Source organism: Pezoporus occidentalis, unplaced genomic scaffold (genome assembly GCF_034315485.1).
Source record: "Pezoporus occidentalis ecotype Australia unplaced genomic scaffold, CSIRO_AGI_Poc_V1 ctg9, whole genome shotgun sequence".
In the NCBI taxonomy this organism is placed as follows: Eukaryota; Metazoa; Chordata; class Aves; order Psittaciformes; family Psittacidae; genus Pezoporus; species Pezoporus occidentalis.
In genome coordinates, this window is record NW_026916262.1 from 1,249,655 (window position 1) to 1,271,342 (window position 21,688).

General features: G+C 35.3%; 1 protein-coding gene across 8 annotated transcripts in view; it reads left to right on the forward strand.

The window, feature by feature from the left end:
- DGKB (diacylglycerol kinase beta) overlaps nt 1–21,688 on the forward strand; it is a 331,269-nt gene that overhangs the window by 305,507 nt on the left and 4,074 nt on the right. For all 8 annotated transcript variants that reach the window (XM_062605129.1, XM_062605131.1, XM_062605132.1 and 5 more), the window contains 2 exons: nt 13,731–13,851; nt 15,765–15,825. In XM_062605129.1, coding sequence (XP_062461113.1) covers nt 13,731–13,851; nt 15,765–15,825 — 182 coding nt within the window. The remainder of the gene's footprint in view (nt 1–13,730; nt 13,852–15,764; nt 15,826–21,688) is intronic.

Sequence of the window (21,688 nt, forward strand, 5' to 3'; positions counted from 1 at the left end):
GTGATGGAGGCTAAGCAAAAAAATAATTTCAATTTGATGAAGCTTTAATTAAATTTTTAAGCAACAGCTTTTGCCAATTAAAAGATTAAAAACATAATTGAAAAGAAATGACAAGTAGTAGTCTTAGACAAACATAAAAATTATATAAAATGTTTATCATGTATGCATATGGAAAATTCTTTAAATTTACTTTATGAGGTGTTTTATGTATACTGACCATAAAATGTAAGTTAAGAGAAGAATCTCAAGGCTGCAGACTTAGAACTCAGAACATAGAAAGTACCAATTTTTAGACAGTCTAACCTTAATTCAGTCCTCTTGTGTTTTCTGGACTTCATATAGCGCTGTACGTTGCATTTTCCATGGTTAGCACCATGAATTTCAGTGTCTATACTGTGCTTTGATGATATAAAGAATTGTTTAAGTGCTGGGAATCATCATTGGCAATGTCACATTCTAGGATATTTTGGAAGAAAACATATGATGGAAAAAAATATCTCAAAACTTAGCAATTAACTCTGTTTTCCCTCACTGCTCTCCTTTTATTTTCCTCTTTGTGTTTGTTTTATTGTTTTTCATGCTATAACCAAAATAGAGTTGATTAATTTTTTTTTATTCTCAGAGGATACTTTTCCATTTATTCAACAGATTTAGGACTGGGTCCAGTTCTCATTATATCTGAATACAAGTTGAGTCAAACTTTTGTTGAACTTTCTCTATGCTTGCTATTGAGAGAACACTTGTTCATAGAGTTTGGTTTTGTTTGATTTTTCCTTGCATAAATCAGGATGAGGACTCTTAGTTGGATTTTTCAGATATTAACTGTAGAAGGATTTTTCTGTTCTTGCTTATTATTTTGGTTATCAGTTACATTCTACAGCGTCTTTCCATTTTAATTAAAATAAAATACCTGGAATATTCAATTGGTATTAGGTTTTTGCAACAGCTTGGGGTTTTGTTTCTGGTTTGTTACAAATTACAAATAAATAAATAAAAATAACATAAAGTGAAAATAACCCCCTGAATTTTAAGCTGGGATTGACTTGGCAGTTGCCTTTATATTAATTGTATACAAAACAGTTTCTTACAAGTAGTCAAAACACTAATGTTTTTATTTGCACTTTTTAAAGCCTTTTTAACTGAACATTGCCAGAAATTACAAGGAGCTGACAACTGACATACACTATTACAGATGTTTCTGCTTCTGCAGTATGAACTCAAATAAGATTTTCAAGAATATTGATATTTTTAGCATTTTGTAATTCTAGTGACCATTATCGAGTAAAGGCCGTGAGAAATGAGATATTTTAAAAGTAGCAAATGGCAGCTTTTACAGTTATTAAATAAAGCTTTGATTCATGGGAGTTGATAGTACAATTACAGCATATTCAGCCCAACTCTTGAAATACAATTAACGTAAGTTGATATTGTAGTTAAATATTTAGGTGATGCATAAGACATTTTTTCTCATTGATTCCTCATATTGTAGTCATTTTCTGGAAATATCACAAGCTGTATCACACATACAAACCTGGATGAACTCCGTTTTCCTTTAATTTCTCCTATTCATGTGGGGAGGTTTAAAATGATGCTAAATTTTTCATAAGTCTAATATCAATAAATGAATATTTAATGAAAGACAAAAACAGGCATACAGAATAAACTGGTTTCAACAGCTGTGAACAGGTTTTCATTTAGTGCATGGCACACTTACCTAGGACTCTCGGTTTAAAGAAATCAGATATTTATAAATGGATGAAAAGAGGACTATGAGTAATTACGCTTTATAATGAAGTAGTATTTTTGTTTTTTTCCATATGATCCATCACTTGTGAGATCTTCTTTCACAACCCTGAAAGCATTGTTCGTTTTCATTCTAGTCAGCCAAAGCAGCTGGGTCTTTATAGCTCCAAAATGTTTGCTCACAACCAACTGCTGTTTTGTATACCACTTTTTATCGCTAGCAAATATTTTGTTTTTCACTATTACTCTGTGCTTGTCATAACTTGTTGAGGAGGAATGTGGTAACATGTATCCAATTAGTCAATGACAACTTTGTCTCTTCTGGCCTGATTCATTCCTCGCATGATGTATGCCTAGGGAGGTGTGCACACTGCAGAAGATCCCCTAGACTAGCGAATGAGACTGTGCAGGCACAGAAGTCCACCTGCAGGACTCCAGCAACAGGATGATCTCCTCAGACCTGGATACCTTTGTGGTAGTAGATTGAAAGTAATTGGCTAGCCAAAATTATTCTAAAGTTGTTTTGAAGCGTGATTGAGAGATCTCATGACAGGGATGCATGATCCACTTTTTAAATGGCTCCTGAATAACCACAGCTCTTTGGCCTATTACAAGAGAACCACATCATCCATATGGTTTGTAACCTGTTGCCACAGATCTGTCAGAACCCTTAGGCTATGGTCTCTTCCCACAGGGCAGTTATTCTGATGAGTCTGTGGTGCTGCCCTTGTCTAACAATAGTACCGATAATAATAACGTATACAATAAATACAACTGAAACATGGACATATGCATCTGATAGTGTACGACTGTGGAAGCTCATCAGGCTCATGACTGCCTAGTTTAATGCAAGACTGCCTAGGAATCCAAGGTCCTTTAGGCACGCAAAAAAGTCATAGTTCAGCAATAGAGCTCAGAAATGGAATGAAGTGATTTTTGCTAAAGTATAATAATATTTATTTATTAAGTATATTTTAAAGCAGCCCTCCAATTATTTCATTTATGTGGAATTGCAACATGCTTTACCAGATGGTTTTTCATACCGGGTCAAAAAATAATGAAGGAATTTGGCATTCGAACTGAAGTAACAAGGAAATATGAATAACTAGGGATTGCAAATTTGTTATAGCTTTTCTTTTTCCCCCTGAAATCTAGCTTTTGTAATGGGTTTTTTGAATCTCTTCCCTGTGGATTTATTTGTATTTATTGCTTTTTTGTCGCACCTTGTTAGAAGTTAGCAAAGATAATTTACAATGCAGTGAAACAAGCTCCCAATTCCCAGAGAAGTGTAAATGTAAAGTAATTTGTCCTTTCTTAGATTATTTATTAGACATATTCAAGAGGCTTAATCATTGGCTGGGAGTGAAAGGAGGTGATCTGAAGTTGCCAAGAGAAGGAAACTCTTTTCCACAAACATTTCTAAAGAAATCCCTTCAAAGCTCAATATGCCCACTTGCTGTATTGATGACATTTTGTTCTGTCTTGTTGAAAGTGTTGGACAAAGAACATGGAGAGCTGTGGTTCAGACAGTTCTTTCCTGGGAACAGCTTCAGCTATTGTTGATGACATGGTAATGGTGATCAGGCCATTGACTTCCATCTGAACTAACATAATCACTGGTAGATTTTGTAAGTTTTCAGTTTTATACAACAATTGGTTCCTGAACTCTTTACCTAATTAAGAAATATAAGATTGATCCTGAGCCACTTAATACGGTAGGTCATGGTCTCAGTGGATGCTGAGGAATGTCACATACTTCAAATATTATTAGGATTGGACTTCAGTGATTACTCCACAAGTGACTAGTTTTGAATCTCCTAGCAATGCTTTCAGCCAGCTGTCTTGTTCTTTCAAGTATTCTAAGTCTTCTACTGAATATCATCAATATTTCTATTAATCAGGTATGTCACTTGAACTTTAAATGAAAATCTTCATTTTATTTTGAAGATTGAGTTTTAAAAGTTACTCTACATGAAAATCTAGCAGCTCTTAGAAGACTGGATGTTCTCAGAGAAATGTAAAGTTTTAGTCCAGAGGAAAAGCTTTCTCTACATACATTTTGATCATCTTTAAATAGATCAGAGGTGCAATTTTCCCTTCAGTATTTCTTTCCCAGGGAAATATGCTCATTTTCCTTAACTCTACATTCAGAAGTTACTAGTAACTCTGGCCTTATGTTTCTATGAAAAGCAAAACCTAAAAGAAGTTAAAAACAAGGCTGCAATCCAGGAGGGAAGGATTACAACCTTTCTTTTGCTATGCTAGAATCTAAAGCCAGATGTATAATTCAAATACTCTGGTGGAATATGGAGGGAAGAAGAGAGATAATCCAATATATTACAGATGCTAGCAGTCAGAATTCGTCAAGCTATACTGAAATTTCCTTTGCACCTGGTACTGGAGGTGTTAGGTATGCCAGTTCAGTCCCCCAGCGCAGATGTTCTTGTTGTACCACTTCTTGCGTGTTAACATTTAGGTTTCTGTTTAGCATGGCATAGCACACATAAACACTGTAATACAAAGGCCGCCCATTTAATAGCACACCTGCATCTTCAACTTTCTTTAATTCCCTTAGTATACTGCAGTTCCCTTGTGCTTGTGATCCTAGTGCAAAGTAGTGTTATGGAAAAGAAAATTCAGCTAATATTACAGTGCAAGAATTACAATGATGAAAAATATTTTTCAAAGTAAATCACACGTTATATTGTACAAGTTAGGATGAATTTTGAATTTTGAAATGCCTTAAATATGTAAATGCGAACCTGCACACAACCTTATTTATATTGCTTTGCAATTAGTATTCTGAAATCATGTGCCATAAAGTAGTTACCATAGAGATAGGCCTGAATAAACAGAGCACTTGGTAGTCATGCTTGAAACATGCATGTATTTCATTTGATATCTGAATATCCATGTTTTTTGGGTAGAGGCTAAAATAAAGGTCCTTTTAAAATTTGTCTCATTTGTTGAAAGTAACCTGGAAGGTGAAAGTTCCAAAATACGAATGAAAAATATTCTGTCCTTCCAGCTTAATTTCCATATATAACCAAAAAGCACTGCTCCCACCCTTACCTTCCAGTGTGTAACTGATTAATAAAATGAAAACAAACCCAGAGTGATTATTCCAAACTCTGATTCAATTTGAGGTTTGCTCCTTCTGTTTTGGACTGAAAGCAGGACCTGAAAACTGAAAAGGCAATCTGAACACGTACTATTCATCTGTAACACCACTTAAAATATTTTAGGTATCAGAACAAATGTATGGTTTAGGTGTTCAGAAGCAAAGTGTTTGCCCAGAGCTCGCTCATCCCGAGATCCTCAGGTAGATTTAGCAGAAAGTAAAGTGTAGACACTGCTAAGTTGACCAATCATGCTGTCTTGTCTCCTAAGATTCCTGTTGATGACAGTAGAGGAAAAACATGCTCCTCCAGAAAATTAGACCTCTTAGATTCTTCCTTTGAATGATTGTCTGGAGAAAACACTGAGTTCTCTTCAGTTTTCCACATGTAAGTTCCTAACACCATAAGAGTTCCTCTCAAGATACCATCCTTTCATCTGCTGCTTCTGTTGCTCCTGTGTCAGGCTTGTCAGCCCTTTGTGAATGTCCTGGAAATCCTAGGCCATCTGAGGCAACACTAAAAAATACTTAGTTTAGTGGGAAACTAAATCAAAGCTCCTTTACTTTCACTGACTGCTGGAAGTGTGGGAAGATTGATTTATATAAGACAACACAAATACCTGCTATTATTCACTGGATTTGACTTCATTCAATTGCCTGATGCTCCTTCTATACAAAGAGAAGGTGTGGACAATGTTTGTAACTGAAACTGCAATCCAAAGTGTGATTGTAGCATTTAATTAATTTATTAACCCAGGTGCTGGGAGAGTGAGGGCGCAGAAACTTAGAAAGCCAACAAGCCGCTAAGAACTTGGAGTCTTAGCAAGCTGTGTTGATGCCATCACTGCTATGTTTTCTTTCCTGTTGGTACCTATCCAAATAATGACCTTGGGTATTTCTAACATGCTGAAGACTCCTCCCCAGCTGAAGTAGAAATACATAACCTTGAATACTTTAATGCAGGCATTCTAGATCAGCAGAAGTGGCTGATCTATGATACATGTCATTGATTTTCATAATACATTCCTAGGGTTAGGATCTTGCTTTATAATTACAAATTGGTATTGTTAAACCAGTATCCATTCTGCATACTGTGATCTCCAAACACCATAGAGTGCTAGCATGGTAGGGGAAACAAATGGAATTTGTTCTCATGAAAAGAAAGAGGAATGAAGATCATATTTGGGGGTTTTCTGAACTCCTGGATGAAAATCAAAAGGAGTTTTAGTGCTCACATAAATGCAATGAAGATTTCTTTCTGTCAGATAACTAAAAAAACTCTTCGGGTAAATATAGGAATAATGCCATTATTAGAGTTTGCTACCCTGCAGAAAGGGAACGTTTATCCCCTGTTAGTACTGTTCCTCTTAGAAATGTACATATCAAAGCTAGTTTTCATTGATCAGATTTCTACATTTCCATCAATATTACTGTATTTTTCTTTTCTAGGCTGTGGCATTTTTATAGGCTAATCAAATATCCAATATTGCTAGGAGCCATTTAAAGTGAATGCCAGAACTACTAAGGAGTAATTTGAGAATTAGATCTATTTTTGTTAGTTGAAATGATCTTGACTTGCTCATATTGTATTGTACCTGATGCTCAGTAATCTGAGAGTACCAATACAAATAGAAAGATATCCGGTTTGAAGTTCTTAAATATCTGTTAAAAGTGGTGAGCAGTCCAAGCACATTAAAATTCCATTTTCGCCCATACAAGTGTTTGCTGCAGATGACCCCCACTGATCTTAAATATATTTCTGTATCTGTAACTGAATAGAGGTTTTCCGTACAGCATGTTCTAATGGTACTCTGGCCTTTAGCCAACAAGGCAGTGAATAAGGCTATTTTTAAAATACAGAAACTGGGAACAGCTGCAGCAATCAAATTTGATAAAAACAGAGAGGAACTTTGCTTTTTTTTTTTTTTTTTTTTTTTTTTTTTTTACGGTTTGTCCAAGTTTAGACTCCTTTCATAGAAAGGCTTTTGTTCTGTTGGATGAAGGGGGTATAAGAGTAACACAGTGAAATCCTTTTGAACAAATAACTTTTAAAAGAATACAGATTAAAATAATAGGGGGCTTTTTGGTGTAGCAGCCTGTTCAATGCAATTGTACCTCAGACTATTAAAAGAATAAATCTGTAAAAAAAAAAAAAGAATACATTTTGTCAGGCGAGCTTTGCCATAAAAGACTTACCCTTAATGATCTCCCACACTGGAAGATGAAACCCCTTGTTTCAAATGTTGAACATCTGAAAATTGGTATTTCGGAGTAGGTTTTGGGTGGAAGTGATTTAATTTGAATCCTCTGGGGTGGGTTGTTTTTTGTTGGTTTTGGTTTGGGGTTTTTTTCTTCTTTTTACTATTAGTCAGAAAAAGTTTCTATGAAGAGCTCTCCTCTCCTTCCCCCTGGTAAGCTGGAAAAAAAAAGTTCACTTAAGGAAAAGTTTTACAAAGGCCTTTTGTGCTAATTAAGAAGTTTCATTAAATGTTTAATTATAAGGACTGATTCTTTCTTGTTTGCCCTCCTATTTTTTGGGGGAAGCTTGTCATTCACTGATTAATAAGAATCAGGAGATTATTATATGCACAAAAAAATCCATTACACAGTAGTAGGCTGAGCTATATCTGTTAAATGATTCCATCTGAGGACATATTCTCTGTGCTAGACTGATGCAAGACACAAGATGCCAGGTGAAATCTGGGTTCCACTGAAGTCAGTAATTTTGCCACTGAATTTGGCAGAGAGGATTTTATTTATTGCATTCATTTTAAGTGTCAAAAATAGCACCCTTGCATTCTCACCCCATTAAAGCTATTTAGTGCTTCATCAGTTTGGATGGTGGAGCCAAAATGTACTGAATTTCTCACATATGCATAAATATTGCTATGTATTGTATGTATGTCTGTCCACATAGGTATAAAGTGTGTATGTATTTTTGTGTGTGTTTACAGATAAAAAATATATGTTAATTTATTATCATCATATCTGAATATCTTACTAGGGTGAAAATTACAGCAATGATATATCTTCCTATCCTGGTTCTAAGAGGCAGACTCTTTTGTTTTAAAAATAGGGAAAATAAATATGAATACAAGAGTAAAGACTTGAGCTGCTAATCAGTGCTGGCATGAAATATATTTCTGGAACCACCTAAGATTTTTAATGTTTACAAATAAACTCGGCAATGCAAAATACTCAAAACTGGGTCAGATGCTACAGATGTAGCACTTGATATATATCCTCGAAGTCAGTATTAAGAGGGAGAATAGACTTTTAAAAGCAGAAGTTTGAAATTCAGGAGTTGCTGATTTATTCCCTGTCTCTGCCACAGACTTAATGTATGATCTTGACCAGGTCAGTTCTGCAAACTCGTGTGCTTAACTTTTTACATGATAGAAATGTTATGACTCTTGTGGGTCTGCACGCAAACATATCCAGCATAATATGAGCACAAACCTTTTGCAGGGCCTAAACTTGTCTGTGTACAATTTTCACATTGTAAAATAAGTATAATAATATTCTTTTTACCCTACTCAATGCTTTGTCTGTTTTATTTGTCTATATTATTAATTCATGGACGTAAGAGCTGTCTTTTACTATATGTCTGTGAATTGGTAATAAAAGAGAGCCTTGGCATAATCTGGACCTCTAGCTATAACTCTGATAATAAAAGTGTTGAGGCATATGTTACTTCAGGTAGCTTATCTAAAGCAAAGCATAACAAAAAACAGGATGTACAGACTGTTATTTATTGACTGATCTCTTGTAACCAGGAATCTAGAAAAATCCATTCATTTAAAATCATGAGAATACTGTGACATTAAATACATTTTTATCATTTTTGCAACAGCAGTCCCTATCCCTGCATGTAGAAGTGACCCCACATTCCTTCATTATGGGTGACTGTAGATTTAATACATGCCATGTTCTAGGAAGATGCCAAAGCATTCATATGGTGCAGAGCATCAAGCTCAGGAGTTTTTCAGGGATCCTCTGGCATCATAGCAGTTTTGAAATTATTATTCAGTATTTTAACTGGAACCAAAAAAATTTCCAGCCTGATGATTACTAGGGTTTCATTACATTCAGTAATAAGCCATGGAGCCCCTTCTCTTTGGAGACAAACTGCTGCCAGAGACAGATTTACCACTGACCAGCAGTGTTTTTATGCAAATGTGCCTGAGTGAGTGCAGTAACCCCAAGTTATAATAGAGTCATTCAATCTCTTTCCAGGACAGCAATATTTATATATTGCAAAGATAAATTGGATACCAAAACCAGTTCCATTACAGTGGGAAAGTTCTCTATGTAAATCAGGATTTCTAATCACACCATGTTTCTTCCCACCCCCTATCCCATTTTGCTTTCCTTGCTTTATCTTCATAGATGTATTCCAAATGTGTTTCTCTCTTGTGTTCACTTTGAATATTGAAGCATTTAGCTAATGCCAAGCTAATGGATAACATCAACTCCTCACTAAGAAACTTTAAAATCTCCAATCTTCATGCCTTGGGGGAAGTGCTATGAAGGGCTTATATTCATATGCAATGTTCTGTCTGCTATTTGTGCAAGTTTCTGTTTGGACTTCTCTTTCTTCTGCTGGCTGATGGGATGAAATGGGCAGTCATCTCCCTAGGGACTTTATCTCCCCATCAGGAATGAGTGCAAGGGGTCAGATGCCCCTCTGCATGCTAGTCACCATTTGCTGACAGCAGCGCTCTCCCAGGAGAGCGGGCTTTGTTTACTGACAGGGCTAATACGAGGAGACACGTGAAGTACTTCAGTTTGTGGAAGAGGGCAGGAGAGGCATGGTGCTGTGAAAACATTCCCACACACTCTAATGGCTCATTCACATAGAAAACAAGCAAGAGCCTTCAGCTCTTTCACAGAGCTCAAAGTAGAACAAACGGACTCAAGAACCCCAAGGCACCAGTCAAAAAACACTTTCCTAATGCACTAATACTGAGATGCTCTCCGTGATAGCCTACCTATGAGACTTTGGCTCTCATTCAGGCAACTAAATGACCTGACTAGGTTGAAAAGCTGTTCAGTGTCTGGTATTTGCTGCTGTTTACTGTTAGCTGCTAAATTCTTTTTTGAAAATCTCTCAGATTCATAAACCTAAACCTCCTAAAACTGTTATATTTAATAGGTGGAGCAGGTATCGGAGAATTTTATCAGTACAGTTACCAATTGATTATTTTTCTGTTTATAATAGATCTGTGTAATGCAGAAGAAATACAACGCACCTTAAAAGAGCTAGTTTTTGCTCTATAGTTGGTAGAGACACACACAGACGCACACGTGTGTGAAACTTCAGAACATAATTTGAGGATCAAAAAGAAGTTACTTTCTGAATTAGGTTTCAAACACAATTGGGATACATGTCATGGAAAAGTCCACATTACAAGCTGTTTTAAGTGATTAATGATGTTTAGTTAACAGCAGTATTTGTTATTCTGGTCTACAATTTCTAAGATGTATAAAAGGACAACAAAAACAGTGATGCTAGATCAACCTGCAAGTTCATGTAGCTCAGTGTCTGACCTCTGACACCAACCTGTATTGCATTATTAGAAATAAAGCATGAGAGAGCAAACTTGTAGTGAAACTTCCAGTAAGATGCCTTAGTAAATATATAATAATTATGATTTCAGAAATTTAGAAGTCTAGTAAGGCATCATGGTGTAACAAATTATTATGTAAAAAGGATTTCCTGCTTGTTCTAGAAGTGCTGTGGAAACCCTTGCATTTTGAGAAATGCTAAATTACAGTACTCTCTTCACCTGCTCCGTGACACTCATTATTTTCTTATCTTTCCTCCACTCATCTCCTTAGCTTCTGAAGGTTTCTAGTCTAATTTATTTTCACAGAGTAGCTGCTCCATATTTGTTACCATGTTTGTTGCTCTGTCATTTCCAGCTATTTTATATCTTCCTATGCATTGCTGAATGGGACAGAACTGCACTTTCCATACTATGTGGCTGTACCAATCATAATTTTTGATGGTATTTGATCACTATTGAGCATTGAGCTGATGTTTTCAATGAAGTGGCCACAGCAACTCCATATTGTTAATTCCAGCATAGCAATGTTCATCGTATCCCAGCAATATAAATATATGTGTGTCTGTGGATATGTACACACACACTGTGGTTCTTTTAAATGCAATATATATGCATATAACAGTTTACATACCTGTAATTTCCCCATGTCACTTAATGGCCATTAAGTTACATGTGTTGAATTTTCTGCCTTTGCATAGCCCTGTTACTCAGTACTGTAAAATTCCTGAACTTTTTTTCTTAATTGGCTTTTCTCTTTACTTCACCGAATCCTCAGGAACTCACTATCTACTTCCATTTCCAGATTATTTAGGGGTATATGTTGAGCAGTACAGAGGCTAGCACTGATCTTTCCGAGAAATCAGTGATAACCTTCCACTAGAATGAAGAATGACTTCCCCTTTCCTATCTTTTAATTTAATAGAAGATCTAATCTCTTTTAATAGAGCTTAGTCTCTTTCAGAATCTTTGGTGGGGACCTTTTAAGAACAAATGTAATCCATTCATTGATGTCTTGACCCTTTATATTCTTTGACCCTTTATATTCAGCCAGTGAAGCCGTGTTAACATCTTTGAAGAATTGAACCAAAATAGACACACTCCCTTTTCCACTTTTGCTCACTCTGAGCTCTTATCAAAGTCAATATAGCTCAAGGATTTCTTGAAATGTATATGACTATGCAAAAGCATCAGGAAAGATGTATTAGCAAGGGCAGGAGCATGAACTAACCCTAAGTCGATAATTGCATGTTACACTTGCTTTAGTTTTTCCAGCTTCTGAAGTAAGCTTATGTCTAATTTAAGCTTGATTCTAAAAATAGTCATATTTGGCCTAAAATAACCCCACTTTGGGAATGTGCCACTGCAAATGTAAAGTTTTTGAAAAGGTTTCACTTTTTCAGTGCATTAGAGTATTGTTCAGTTCCATCTTCCAATGTTTAATATACCACATTTCTTGAGATGTGTGGTACAGATCAAATGGCAGGATTTGACCCTTTGTTATCTGCTGATACTGGCAGGAATCTCACAGCTATTGAAAAATGATGCATCAAATTTATATCACTGCAAATGTCACTATTCTGAATCTTGCATATGTTGCCTGAGCTGTCAGTAATAAAAATCTGTTCTTAATTATTCCCCCATTTAAAAAGTAATAATTTTCTAATAACCCAGTGAATAGAAATGTGATGTTTTCTTTGGCTGGAAACATTTTAATGATTTAGTACATCTGTAAAGTTCTGTGTGCTTTTCTAATAGAGTAGCTTTTGAAAATGAGAGGACTTTCTCACCTTAGTCCCTATGGCTATCAAGAAAAGCAGAAATTGTTTAAACCCAGGTTTAAAAGTGAGTAACTTAAACATCTTAAAAGAAAAACAATTCAATTGAAAGTAAGAAATGCAAAATTGGGTTTACATGTGTTATATTGGTGCAAACTATTCAATGTATAGTTAAAATTAATCATATTGTATGTTTTAATCTTTTGTCCATCATTGTTTTTCCTTAATAGGAAAGAATAGGCTTTGGTTTTGCTTCATTAATACTATAAGGAACCGATTTCACTGTGATGAGAAAATGAAAATAGCAAAGAATATTAAGGAAATATAAGAAAAATGAAGGCTTTGGATAGTATCAGATTTTCTCATTGGAAGCAGAGTAATCCGGACCATAAATCCTATTTCCTTTTCATATCCCCACCCCACCCCCCACCCCCAATACTTCTTCAGTTAATTACCTTCATTGAAAGTCCAAAGAAGTGAACAAAAAAGACTCCATTTGAAACTTTGGGCTAGGCTCATAGGTATGATAATTAGCATGAAATTTTACCTTCATTAAAGGTTGAAGGGTTTAAAATATACAAAGAGTAATGTGCTCTCCTTTATTTATTTTTTCAATGTGATGATAGACTCTAACATTTTAGCTCATTCCTGTGCTTCACCAAATAATACACCTTTTGGAAACTTGGATATTAACAGCGAATCTGTAAAACACACATACAGCTAAAAAAAACATGTTTCTTTTTCTTGTCCATTTGGTCTTGGCAACATGCATTTTAACAGGAGCATATAAAGCATTTCATACAAAACACCCTCGTTGATTCTGGATATTTCATTACTTTGCTTAGTTGTTTCTCAAACTAGACTGCTATATTACTGTTTAGGTTTCTGGTTGTGTCTCTATATCTGAAATTCTAGACAGAATTTGTCCTCGCTCCTTGAAGTGAAGCAATCTAATATTTATTTTGCCAGAGATATGATTTATTTAAATATATTTTAAAGTCTAATGCCATAATGCAACATAGGCAAAACAATGTGTGAAATAAAAATATATAACTGGTGCAAACAAGCACTATAAGGTTCAGGAAAATTAGATTAATAGTTGCTGATATAAGGGGTTTTCTGCCCTTTTTGCACTGAATCTATGTACTACTTGAGACAAAGATCCAATTTCTGAATTTCTAAACTGCAAACATCTCATTCTGTGAGCACAATCTAAAGAAGGAGTCTCTCGTGTTTTCTCATAGACTAAGATTATTTGTTCAGTATTCATGTATTAAAATTCAGAGGTATTATTATCGTCTTTTAGAACCACTTTGGTCAGGTTATTTTAGAGTGGTGTGAGAATAGGTCCAGATGTGTCCAGCCTTAAAGCTTCAATCACTTCCTAGGAATCATCATTTTTTCTAGTTTTCTTCTCTACATCTTGTATTATGAGGCTGATCTTCTCACAATTCTTACCAGTCACAGAACAACCACTATCAAAATGCCATCCAGACAAAATGTTATTTTTTTCAACTTTTGCAGATCTAAGTGACCAGCTTATGGAAGTGGTTGGTCTGGAAGGAGCCATGGAGATGGGACAGATATACACAGGTCTGAAAAGTGCTGGAAGACGGCTTGCCCAGTGCTCATCTGTTGTCATCAGGTATCAGCATCTTCAATTTGCACTGCGCTGTTGTAGTGAAACAGTAAAGTTTTATATAGTATAAGTCCACTTTGGTAACTTAATAGTCATAAATACCGTACTTACTTCTTGTGAAAGTATCATTTTTGTATATGAAATATCTATTCCATCCATATTCTATGCCTATACTTCTTGCCTTCTTTAAATGTGTCAAAAATCTAGCAAAAGGGCGTTTTACGTTCAGTCTTCACGTGCTGTATTCAACTGTCATTTCATCCTATGAAGAAATACTGTCAAGCAGTTGGACCAGAAGGAGTAAGGCATAAATATATTGCAGTTTATCATTGACATACACTCCATGCACTTTTGAGCAAAAAGTAAATTAACATTATTTTGACACTTTTTAACCCATTTATAATGCATTCTTCACCAGGGAATAGTAGCATGTATTTAGTATTCATAAAGCTCTTTTTTGATCTTTAGAATGGCTTTGATTTGTTTGTTATTTACTGAACATTGACAAGTCATTATTATTAAACCTGCTGGTATGTATAAGCCACTAATGGTGGAGCACACTAATTTAGTTGTGTTTTACTGTTCCTGTGCTTAAAGTGACCAGAACATTCACAATAGAGGAAACTTGGATTAGGACTCAAAGAGAAAAGAATTATTCTAATTTTTGGATTAGGTAAGGACTGGAAAAAAGAGAGCTGATCAACTCTTCCTCAGTGAAGAATTTATCATGAAGAATTTTTCAAAATTTTAATAAAATCATAGTTATATGATTATAAACTCCAGAAGCCTAGAATGAGCATAAAACAGAACAGCAGCAATAAAAACTTTAAAACAAGGATTTGCCGAAGTGACTGGTAGATTTGAAGGCTCTGCTCAAGGACTGGTGATGTTGACTTCAAAAGTACTCTTCTACTGGATGAGGAAGAGAAATAAGATTACAGAGCCATTCCAACATTCTCTGGATACCAGGAGATAATATTTATAATGCCACATCAGCAGGACCACAACTGGAAAAGATTCAGAAACCCTTCCAAACCTATAAAGTGAGATCTCATTGAACATTCTTCCCTTCCTCCACTTATGACCGTAGATGACAATGGATAATCCCATGAACTATTAGTCACTTTTGAATAATGTCCAAGCCAGTATTTCCGTTGATGAACATGAGTACTCAGTTGACTCATTTTACCGTTATTAGGTTTATCTACTTTGTGTTATTTTTCTAGTAATCTTGTATGGTAACTATTGTGAGTGGAAAAGACCAAAAAAGATCACCCTTGGGGGTTTTTTCCTTTCTCACTTGTCTATAATTTTATTAAAGTGGTATCAAAAACTAGACAGGGAACACTGGCTGTAGCTTTATGTTAAAATCAGTGTCACTTTACTAACAATTTAAATTTATAGCATGGTGTGTTAAAGCCTCTGAATATAGTACAGCTGTCATCTTATGTGTTACTCTGTCTAACCCAGAGTTAGACAAGAGTGTAAAAACATCTTTTATTGTTCTAATAAATTGTGATGATAGAGCTAAAATTTATTTGTTTCCTTTATAGCAGTCAATCTAAATTATAAAAATAGCAGAGGTTCCTTTATCTTTTCAGTTAATAAGGTTTATTCCTCAAGCTCTTGTGTAATTGACTCTTTATTTCACAAATTATAGACTATTCTCTCATGAGAGAGTAGCATATTACTAGCAAGATGTGTGAATCTTTACAACGTTTTCGCTTTGTTGAAAATCAAACTAAATGTGATTGGGTTACTTTTGTAAGCATGTTGGACCGTATTGGAGATTACATAGAAGTTTAGGGATAAATCAGGATTATATGTGTGTGCCATCACATATATATGCCTCCTTAATAAGTACATTTATCAATTTTGTCTAGTTACTTTTTCTTACACTATGAAATATATCACTTTAGGACCAGCAAGTCACTGCCTATGCAGATAGATGGGGAACCTTGGATGCAAACTCCTTGCACGGTAAGTATACTGTTATCTCAAGAAAGAGAACTAAACAAAAAAAAAACAGGAATTTTTTTTTAATGAGTAACAAAAATTACATTGCTCATAAATTCATTATTAAATTAAATTATTTATTTACTTTCACTTGGTTTTCAATGATAGAAAAAGAATCTTTTGGTTTAAAAGGACACTCACTGCCATCAGCATTAACTTTGTTTACTTAAGTAATATCTTCATACATTGTTTTTATATAGTTCAACACCCAATGCATTTTCAATTTATCATGCTGTCTTTTTTCCCACGGGTTAGAATAGAATAAAAAAGTATTGATTTCAAAAGTTTATAAAATACTCCAAGGGTGCAGTCCCAGCATCCCTTTACCCAGTGTGATCCTTTATGATGATGTATCAGATTTGTAGTCTCTGTTGCTGAGGAAAAGCCAATGTTCATTTTGATGCTAACATGTATAAAGTAACTAATTATTCTTTAAAAATTTAGGGAGATTTTCCATTACATGTTTGAGAGTTCATATCAAGGAGGTTTTATTTAAAGCTGAAGTCTTAACTGGGCTGATTGAATTATATGCTAGAACTAACATTTTTTTAAATCCTTAAATTTCAAATAAGAAATTAAGGAAAATTAATCTGTTATTTCAGTGAACAGTCATATGAAGTGGGGGCAGGTAAACAGCAATACAGACACGATAGGGCAGGATAGCAGCTTGCACAGAGGAGGTTTGAGTAGCTGTTTCCGGCAACACAAGAAAGGTGTGTTTAAGAACTCTCCATTTCGTCTCAGTCTGAGGCAACATCTTGAGAAAATGTTGAAAAGATTTAAGCTCTGTGTTGTTGAATATAGGCTTAGCAACATGTTTTAATACATAATTTCAGTGACTTTTTTTCCCCTAAAGAAGACATGTGTTTTAAAGCAGATGAATTGGTGCATCCTTGCAGCTTGTGAGTATGACAGTGTGTGACAAGGAAGAAATCCCACTACAGATAGGAGTAATTCCGCAGACCAGGGTAGTGGATCACTTTCATGAGCTTTATCTCTGTAGTAGAATTAAATGCTACACAAAAAAGTAAAAGGGAGCACCTTCAGTAAGGTGCTGACAGGCGTGGGAGCTGATAGTATACGGGTTACGAGGACAGAAAAGGGTTGTAATAGTTCATGTTTACCAGATACACCAGAGTGTACAGCTGAACAGCAGGGAGAGTGCCTGATCTCTAATTCTCTATGGTTAAATGCTCAGATGCTGCAATAAGAGAACCATGTGCACACACTGTGTGAAAGAACAGGGGGAATTTTAGGAGATTTATTCCAGGAAACCTTTTGGAGTTAAGAGATATCAACAGTACTGAACCCAGCAGTTACTTGTTCAAGAAAAAGACATGTAATTTTTCAGTTGCCAAATCACAGAAGAGAACTTTTGGAAGGATGCTGGCAATAACATGTGCTTTTTTTTTCTTGATTGCTTGCTCTGTGCAAAATCCCTGCTATCTGATTGATAACACTAGCAGAAGCTGCCCTCACAGTTGAGGACAAATGTGAAAAAAGAGACAGTTCTTACATCTCAATTACTGCCTTGAGGAAACAGTAAATTATTACTGATAATTACCGCCATCCAGTTGAAGTACCATTTTAAAGGGGATAGAAATGGCACATGCTATACCATTGTTAACAGAATATACGTTGTGTTACATACTGTTGAATGTATTTATTTCTTCTGAGAAGAAAATACATGAGCAATTTATCCATGCTACTTCATCTCAATGAATTTAGATACCAAATCACTATTTTATGTTATTCATTTTTCCAGGATTTTTTTTCTTTCCTGAAGAGCTTAATGTATTTATTGCAATTTCTCCTTGCATTACTGTTCATGTACCCTACTCTGTTTTCTACATCTTCTAAAGGAAAAAACATGAATGGTCCAAAATCTTACCTCCCCACGAATTCTAACTACAGTAGAGTTTTCCTTGAACTTCTCTGCAAAGTAGGTAGGAATTCTTCCTGAGACAATGGCAAATGTGGATGTTAACTTTCTCTCAACCAAAGCTTAAGATTTGATTTCTAAGTGCGTGCTTTACAGAGGTCTTTGTTTGGAAGCTAAAGTGTATTTGATCACCTATATATATTGGGATAATATCAAAATAAATTCTTATGTGTAGCCAGCTATGTAGCCAGTTATTTGAACCTGAAAGAGGTCAAATTTTAGAAGAAAATATGAGAAGGCAAATAAAAGAATCATGAGCATTTGTCTCTCGTAGAGACAAATCTGTGTTTTCTCCCCAAATTACCAGTAAGAAAATTAATGACCAGATTTTTAAATGGAAAGAAGTGTGATGATCAGATAAAGAAATCCATGAGTTTAGTTCTTTATGGAACATGTGAGAATTTTATTTTCCTAGCTCCTACAAAGAATTGATGCCCATATCTGAAGTGGTGGCACTCCTACATCATGCACTGAGACATAGGGGTTCATTCCCATGGTATGCTGAGGGAAGGCACTTACTAGATTTCTAGCTATATAGTTTTAAGGACAGAAGCTACTGTTGTGTTTGAATATACCATTGCACCAGTTCTAGGGGAGAGACACCTGCATCTTGTTCCATTATTGCATAGATCATGTATGCCAGTTAGACGCAGCAACTGAGCCTCAGGTTTTTGATTCTTCAGTGTTCCAGCCAAAAAGTTTTTGTAAGAAAAAAAAGACTACTGCCTCTCCCCCAGCAACTGTTCTTTGTAAAGTTGAAATTACACTTACTTTATTTCGTCATGGTCATCTCAGGAACTTCAGGCTTATCTTATCTCAGTTTAGTAGTTTTAGGGACTGACCTATAAATATTACAGAGGCTAAGTGAGAAAGACATTCATAAAATCAGGAGATACTGAATCAACCCTTGCCCAAGGTGCAGGTGGTGAAGCTCAGAAGTCCTTTCTTACTTCTGGTTCAGATTTTGGTACAAATGAGAATATTTTGCAAATGATTTTTCAAGAAATCAAGTTCAACCTGAACAAAATTCTCCTGCTATTTTATTATGCATATTAAGGAAAACAAGTTCTGCATCAAATCACTGTTATCTATGGGATGCAGGCTGCGTATACAGTCTTAGAAATTTCGTGCCTGTTGAAGGAAGCAAGAAGTTTATCTTTGGTACTTCTCCTTTCTGACTGGAGAAAAGTTTTATACAAATAGCCTGAGTTGCTGACAGCTGTCCCTTCTCCTTAACATAGAGACCGTGTTCCCCCCCAAAATGACAGCGTGGGCTCTCAGAAAGTACTGTGGGATGTGATAGATAACACAGTGATTCCCCAGAAGCTGTGATCTGTTATTTTTCGTGCCTGTGATCGGTTTAGCACTAAAGGCATTGTTGTGTACTTTTTTTAACATCTTTTATCATCTTTTGTCGCTTATGCACCTAGTGTCCCTAGATGTACTTAGTATTTTAAAATATGAGTGGCTTGGTCTGAAAATCTGTCATCCAGAATTATTCAATATGTTGAACACATGCAGGCTGCAATGTCTGACAAAGTCACACTGCTCGGATATAATAAGATGCAGAATTTGTGTGCCAAACTGTGTTGTTTTCACTGCTTTTTAAGAGGACTCTTTGGGAGAAGGAAAGATGATAATGTTAATGTAATGTTAAACACCTCGTCTGATTAGATGAAGAGGACATTCTATCAGAGCTCTCCCAGACAAATACAGAAACATGAAAGGTATCTATGGTTTCACCTATCTCCAAACAGGTGATTAATTGTAATGAAACTTCAAAGACTCTCAAGTTAATTCAATAAACTTTAACTTTAGACACCAGGATTTATTTTTTTTTTTTTAAGAAAAGTAATCTTTCAATTTAGCTACATAAATTATTAGTATTGTTTTTAAAAAAAATCCTTAAGAATAATCCATCTTAATTAGAAATAACTGTGATTTCAGTTCTTTCATCTGTTCCTAAGTTGCTTGGCATCATATCTGAAAGAGTGACGGGCTGCTAGCAATATTAGGTTAAGAGTAGATGACAGAAATGTCCATAGGAATATTGCGTAAATGAAGGAACAAAAATGAAAATTCATAGTCAGAGCCCACCTAATGGGTTGCCTGAACTGTAGTTTCATAAACATCTGAAACACGTAGTATTTTTAGGGTTATTTAGTAATAGGAAAACTTGTAGTAAGCCATTTAATAATGAAACTCAGAAATATTATTTTGAAATATTATCACTTGGATGCACCTTAAAAATAAGTTTTGAATGAATGGTTTCTCTCTAACGTTTCCTGTTAGTCCCTGTTGATACAAGAAGCCTGAGCACAGAGGTCCCGTTGAAGTCCTACTTTTCCGGTTAAGTCCAGAGAGAAACAAGAACTAATAACAGACAAACAAAAAAGCTTTTACTAATAATCACTCTAGGCCAGAGATGGTGAGAAAAATAAGAGTCACGGATTTGCTTTTATGTAGACCCATTGTCACCAACACACCACAGATAGAATGAAGAAGCTGCAGATGTATTCTAGACATTGTAAATTATCTTCTTTCCATGTCATTGAATGTAGTGGTATTTTCATATCAGTTGTGTATAATGGGAGAATTTAAACTTTTGTCTGCTTCTTTAGAGCAAAGAGGAACTGGGTCTTAGATATGGTGGCTGATTTAAGTAGAATATTACACAATTATTACATAGTTAACCCATAAATGGGTCAGTTGCTAGAAAAAGTTTTGGTGTTAAGCTAACATGCTGCATTTGTTTCCCTTTTGAGCAACTGTGAACATACATTTCTATTTCAAGGCCAGAGTGATTTATTGAGTTTTAAAAGTTTATTTTGCAGCAGGGCATTACTTTTTGTGCTCACAGGTACAATGCACATTAATTAGTTTTGTTTACCTATGCATATATTTTCTGAATTTCACAACAGTAGTTTTGGTAATTGACAAAGCAATTTTCTGCATGTGTGCTTTCTGCACCCCAGACAAATACTCTAACGTGTAATGCACCTTTCTTTCTAGTTCAGATTGTTAAGAAAAGAATTAGTTGTGACTAATTGCCAATTAATTTGCAGTGGTTTTAGGGACGAGGGGGGAAAACAATTGCACCTACTAATTAAAATTTAAAATATTCCAAAGTGTCATCTTTAGGTGTCTGTGGAATACATAATTTCCATTTTAGTTCTGCACTGGATCTGTAACAACCCTGAGCTTGACAGCTCTATTAATTTAAAACCTCAGTGATACCTATTAGTACAAAACATGAAAAAAATGTCATTAATCATTTATTTTAATTTTGCAGCTCTGTCATTTTCTCGGTATGTTTAAAAATTATGATGACATCGTAATGTTTTCCAATCTACCTGTGTGAAGGGGAAACGGATCACACTACTTAGGAGAGAGACTAGAGTATATTATTAGAGCTTAATTAATACCAAACTGATTAGATTTGATTGCACTTTGCACAATAATATTGTTAAGAAATTTATATAAAAGGTGTGTTGCATAAAGCTATATTTAATACAGATCTAGATCTGAAGAGATTTTGACCAAAATGCCACATAATCCAAGTCATTGCTTTTGTTTAGCACTGCCTACATTCTATAGGTGGGTTTCATACCTTGATATTCAGTACAGCTCTTGATCACCTAACAGGAGAATGAATGTATTTGATAACTTCTCTGATACAGAGGTGTTGCATCCCTCCATTTCCTATAAGGGGAGCAACATCATACAGACATTTAGGCTGTCGGAAAATCCTTATACCCTCAAAACTACCAACATGCAAACCCTGCTGATAGCGTGGAAAAACATGACTGCAAACTAACCAATCCAACTTGAGAAGTTCTCTTCTGTCAGTTTTTTCCCCTCTGTCCTTTAAATACAGACGTTCTT